We start from the raw sequence: 6385 nt of genomic DNA on the forward strand, positions 1-6385 counted from the left end.
CCATGTGCTTCACCTTCCCCCCTACCCTTCATGGGTCACACCTGCCCCCCAACCCACCCACGGGTGGCATCTGCCCCCTACCCCATCTGTGGGTTGCACCTCCTCCATCCCCTCATAGACCCCCAATCTCTTCCAGCCTGCTGGACCCCCCAACCCCCTGGCTAGCTCCCCCCCATCCTGACTTATCTAATATTGGGCAGCCATTTTGAATCAATTTAGCCTCCCCTAACACCCGCGAATGTCTGTACTTAGCCTTGAGGGAGAACAGCTCAGTGAATGTGAATGAGTGGATAGTTATACAGAGACTTCTTAAGCACTGTACAAGGGATTTAACCCTGTGGAATAATGGTAGCAGGCTTGAACCTGTCACTTCTGGAGATTGAAACATGAGCTCAAAGCCACTGTTCCTTTGTTAAGGCTTTGACAAATTTATTAACCCCTATACTTCACCCTGCCAGCACTTCTGGGAGAAATACACAATTCATGCAGTGCTCTAAATAAATAAAAAGTGACCTAATTTTTTTCCAAAGAGCCCAACTGCAATTGGCCACCTACATAAGCAGCCAAAACACCCCCTTTCAAATGTGACTTCTTTTTTGTAGGTTTTTTCCCTGATACTAACACTTAAACGCCAATTACCATGGACGCAACAGAGTTCCGAAAGAGGGGGAAAGAGATGGTGGACTACATTGCAGATTACATTGAGACGATACACAAAAGACCAGTCTACCCTGATGTGGAGCCTGGATACCTGAGATGCCTTATTCCAGAATCTGCACCACAGGAACCTGAGAGCTTTGAGGATGTCTTCAAAGATATTGAAAGGATCATCATGCCAGGGGTAAGGACATCTAAAAAACAGAGCTACGGCATAGTATTCCTATTGACCTAAGTAGATCCAGGATTGCTCTCTAATTTTATGCACAGATATTTTACAGCACATGATGCAATAAAAGTTTCTCTTCTTATTAGAAATACTTGTTCCCATATTTGTGCTTTATATGAGGCTGTTTGGGAAAGAAAATTCCCTGATTCTCGGCAGAACTGGTAAAAGAAAGTTTCATAACTTTCATTTTTATCTGACCTGTATTTGATTGTTTTGATATTTGGTGTAGAGATCACTGAATACTGTGTAAGTAAAAGCTTTTACCCATAATCTTCAGTATATAAAAACCTTCTTTGAATCTGATGTTTAAATGTCAAAACGCTCACCTGGGTTTTCTTTTATTACTGTCATATCTCTCTCCCTAGCACTGTATTTAGTCTAAACATTAGCTTCTTCCAACATCTCTGAATGCTGACAGCTCCTATCTAACTATTGTCCTTTGGATGGATCAGTGTTAAAATGGACAACGTAAATCAAAGCACGAACAGTGGCTCAGCTCCCTGGCCCCAACTATTGCTCTCATCCTGATTCATGGTCATTCTCTTTTAAAAATGAGCTTCTCTCTCAAGGTATCTGGACAGACTGAGGGGGAGAAAATGCTTTATAAACTTAGCAAGGAATATCCTGGAGAGGGCTCCCACAGTGAGTAAGTTGAGTAGCCTTGATGCAGTCTTTTGTGACGGCTATATGCTGAATATGGAACCAATGCTATGTAAACTTGCTTAGTCAGTACATTGTGGTGCTACAATGATCTCTTTTCATCTGCCACTGTAAATATTGGGCCATCTAATACTCCTTATCTTCATTGATTGCTATGGAGGCAACCTTGCTGTCCTTTCACAGGCAAAAAAACATCCACTGAAGTTTCAAAGTGCATTTAAGTGAAAGCTGGATCAAGCTCTAAATTCTGATGAGTTACACCAGTGAAAAACTATGGTGAGGGACAAGAGAGTGATGAGCAATGAGCGAGTGTAGTGCAACAGTTGATCAGAATTACCCACAAAAAATTGTCACTGCCTATCAAGCAATAAAATGATGTACGTGGTTCAAGTTAATATGCCATACACGTCCTGTAAATTGTTATGAATCCCTTGATTGACATGAAGAATTATACTAGTTGAGTATCAGACACATATGCTGTCATAAAATTAGAACCACAGGAATTGATATTTCCTTTCCATGAATGTTTTGTTGTTGAGATTTTGACATTTGTTTTAATCCAAACTAAAAAAAAAAAAAGGGTGGGGGGGAGGGAATTTTCTAAACACTTTTTTTGTTTTGGTTTGATTAGACTACTACATTTTTATAAAATTTGCTTGAATTTCAACTATTTTAATATTCAAAACTCACATTTCAAAATAAAAAAGGAACTTTATAGTCCACTAATATTATCAAAACTATATGTTCCAGTTGCTTATTTCAAATGATATCTCATCAAAATTGACATTTTTTCATGTAAAGCATCTGGATTTTGCGAAGTGGCCTTTCCTGATCATAAGACGTTCCCTCGGGTATTTTTTTGCACAATGAAATAAAATGTTAATTATTTTGAGAATGTAATTACAAAAATACCAGAAAATGTTGATTTGTGATTCTCACAGTAATCTTGCTCCTTCCTTCCTTTTGCATACAAGCAGCTCAAGTCTCACTTGAGCAAATATAAAATAGTATTACTTCCTTGTGTGCACCTATGTAGGAAAGTGAACTGTAGGAAGTACACTGTTTTCTGTTGAGAAACTGTTGAGAAAAGTTGTTCTCTTCTTCCAAGCCCCACGTCTTTCCCTCCTGGCTGTCCAGCGGGCCAGCTTCAAGAGGAAGGCTTGAAAGTACTGTGTATAATACTTAGTCCATGGACTGTTAGTGAGAGCCCTTTGCAGGGAAGTAGAAAATGTGGGTTTAAACCCCTCTGAATGAGAGAGACAGCCTAAAACCTGGGTCTCTCATACCCTGGGCTAGTACCTTAACCACTAGGCTATTAGGGTAACACAGGGGAGAGCCCACTTTCATTCACTTTCAGTCAATATCTATATACCTGAGCAATCCTATTCCATGATATGTGGGAATAGAAACTGTGTGCAAGTGCCAGTTACATGGCAAGGGTGTAGGTTGAATGTCTTTGGCACAGGAAATTGGATTTAGCCCTAAGTATCCTGATCCCTACTGTATTCACTCCAGGACAAACTTGTTGTTGATGATAATGATTCTGTGTTTAGATTTCTGATACACAACTATTCCATGGCACACAATGGTTCCTCTAAAGAGTTCAGAATGGCATGGGTCAGTTAATTGCATTTTGGGGAACAGTGTGGTATATACACTCCCCTCGACCTTTATACAACCTCAGGATACTACAAGTCGATATAAGCAAATCTTCTCTTGGGTAAATAATGGAGCTAACAAGGGAATTTCATAGAAAAATGTCACTGTATGTTTGTGAGAATGTAATGCTTCTAAGGCCCATTTGCAGGCAGTGGTAGAGGGAACCACTGTTGAACCCCAGATTTCACAGAAATGAATTGAACTGGTATTAGAACATGTGGGAAAAGACTTGTGTCTCCTAGTATCAGTTGTATTTTCTACTTGAAACGTTGTTGTCTTTGTGGTGGCCAAAATGGCCAAGTTCAGCTGTAGGGGTATGCAAAGAGTTAATCTGTAATCCAGAAGGGGGGCCAATCTACAATGTGGTTTGAGAGCACTTAGCTGAAGCATTAATTTCAAATGCTCTCATACATCTTTGGTGTGGGAAAAAATCTCTCTACAGGCAAAGCAGAGAGAGACTAGGCAGGGACCTGATTCTTATGCAATAATCCAATAGATAATATAGCTCTGAGAGGTAACAGGGGTGAGTGTTATTAGAAGCATGTGCTGCAACTTCTCTTTCTTCATCCTTTCTGTCACTGTTATTTGTTTCATGGGGCTGATAAAGCAAGCATCAACTCTGCCACATTCCTTGTAATATTTGCACAAATATGTTGATTTCCATGTGACAGACAGAACAACTTCACAGATACCTGCTGAAAATAGGGACAACAGAACCACCTGACTCAGAGCTGTTTTCTTCATACAGTACAACTAAAATCCACTATGTATTATCAGGCCAATGGCACTTAGCTAGGAGGCAATTTAATTTGATTAACCCAAGATGGATGTCATGTGTCTTACAAATCATGCAGAATTGTAACTGAGGTGATAAGCAGTAGCACTGCTAGCTGAAAATGCATATCAGATTGTGTGTGACCCACTACAAAATAACATTTATTAAGGCCAGGCCAGTTGGTGGGGTTTTTCATTTAAAAGGCTGCAAATGAGAAATGCACTATTACACATCTCTAATGTTGCGGGATAGTGTATAGCTAAAGTCTTCCCTGGTCCTCCCAAAGTCCTTAGTTTAACCCTTGATTGGCTGGAATCTTAGATTTAGGGGTGTGTATATCATGCTTAATTTGGGACTATTTAAACATATGTATTATATACTTCAAAAGGCTCGTAAGCAGAGAGCCTTTTGTACAGCGCTATTCTCATTCACGAACTTCCTCCCCTATAGCCAACAAGTCATATTGCCCCAAAATAAAACTCAGAGCTATTTACAAAGCTTAAAGAGAAGGGGGGGGGTGAGGGGGCGGGGAAGTTATACAGCAAGAGACGAGGTGCTGCTTTCGGCTGGCAACCTTGGAAAGCAAGGGTTATGCTGTAAGTCATTAAGGGACCCTCTGTACATGCAGGTAACTCATGATATGATCTAATGCACAACTCACAATTATGCCTCCTATCATGCCACATGTGTATGGCAGGATGCAAGATTGTGGGATCATGTATTAGATCCCATCACACCATATTGCCAGTGAAGGGGGAGCCTGATCCTAGGCTTCCCCTGCACTGGGAAGGAGCAAGCTCCCATGGCTGGGAGCCCCCTGCTGCAGTCTCTGAGCTGCCGCAGTCCCCAAGCCCAAGGGGTTTAATGGTTTGACACCGTCTCTCACCCCATCCTAATTAATAAACTAGGCGACTGTGGCATAGATGCCTACACAGTCAGATGGATTGCAGATTGGCTGAAGGGTCGCACTCAGAGGGTGGTGGTGGATGGATCATACTCGACTTGGGGGGAGGTGGGTAGTGGAGTCCCCCAGGGCTCGGTCCTGGGGCCTGCGCTGTTCAATTTCTTCATCAGCGATCTTGATGCTGGGGTGGAAAGCAACCTGTTTAAATTCGCTGATGACACCAAAATTTGGGGGGCGGTGAGCACGCTAGCAGGGAGAGAGAGATTGCAGAAGGATCTGGATAGGTTACAGGGGTGGGCAAACAGGAACAGGATGTGTTTCATTACGGACAAGTGCAGGGTGCTGCACTTGGGTAGTAGGAACCAGCAGCACACTTATACGATGGGGAACTCCCTACTTGAGAGCACGGAGGCGGAAAGGGATCTTGGTGTCATTATTGACTCCAAGATGAACATGGGCCGACAATGCGAGGTCATGGTTGGCAGGGCTAACCGGACCTTGTCGTGCATCCACAGGTGCATCTCGAGTAGAGCCAGGGAGGTGATCCTCCCCCTCTATGCGACGCTGGTCAGGCCGCAGCTGGAGTATTGTGTCCAGTTCTGTGCGCCCCATTTCAGGAGGGATGTGGACAACATGGAGAGGGTCCAGAGGAGGGCCACCCGCATGATCCGGGGACAACAGGGCAGACCCTACAGTGAGAGACTGCGGGACCTGAACCTATTCAGCCTCCACAAGAGAAGGCTGAGGGGGGACCTGGTGACCGTCTATAAACTCACTAGGGGGAACCAGAAGGGTTTGGGGGAGACGCTGTTTCCCCTAGCCCCCGCTGGCATAACAAGGAGTAATGGGCACAAGTTGATGGAGAGGAGGTACAGATTGGACATCCGAAAAAACTACTTCACAGTTAGGGCGGCTAGGAGCTGGAACCAATCGGGCTGGAAGATCTATTAGGTCCCTTCCGACCCTAAAACTATGAAATGCACTCCCAGGGCTGGAAGACTGTGACAGCTGTGATCTCCCGGCCCCAGCTGCACACATGCCCAGGGCTGGAAGATCACAGCTGTGCCCCTCAGCTGCCAGGATTCATCTGGTTCCCAGCAGTTGGGTGCTGCCAGGACCCAGAGTCTGCAGCTGTGGGGTTCTGCGTCCTGGCAGCCATGGGGTACTGCTGGGATCCTGAATCAGCAGCTGTCAGGCTGAGTCCCCTCACTTGCCGGACTCCCAGCCCTTGCTGGGAATGGTGCACATCTGCAGCTGGGAGACCCGTCAGCTGACAGGGCTCTCAATGGCAGGGGAGACCCTGCTACATGTATAAATTAAAGCTGGATAGCAACCAGCTATAAAGTTAGTACACCTTTTCAAGGTCTAATGGAGCTACTTGAACCTTTTTATGGCCTGATAGGTACTTTGCTTGTGTATCTGGTTTCAGTTAATTTTGCAGTTAACCACTTATTGCACAATACCTGTAATGTGTAGAGGGGGCCTAAGTGGTCACTGCCAG

At 44.1% G+C, this 6385-nt stretch overlaps 1 protein-coding gene across 3 annotated transcripts in view; it reads left to right on the forward strand.

The window, feature by feature from the left end:
• Positions 1-6385, forward strand: part of DDC (dopa decarboxylase) — a 107039-nt gene that overhangs the window by 8956 nt on the left and 91698 nt on the right. For all 3 annotated transcript variants that reach the window (XM_025206121.1, XM_025206122.1, XM_006025329.3), the window contains exon 2: positions 603-841. In XM_025206121.1, coding sequence (XP_025061906.1) covers positions 641-841 — 201 coding nt within the window. In that variant the 5' untranslated portion in view covers positions 603-640. The remainder of the gene's footprint in view (positions 1-602; positions 842-6385) is intronic.

Source organism: Alligator sinensis, unplaced genomic scaffold (assembly GCF_000455745.1).
Source record: "Alligator sinensis unplaced genomic scaffold, ASM45574v1 scaffold796_1, whole genome shotgun sequence".
Classification (NCBI taxonomy): domain Eukaryota; kingdom Metazoa; phylum Chordata; order Crocodylia; family Alligatoridae; genus Alligator; species Alligator sinensis.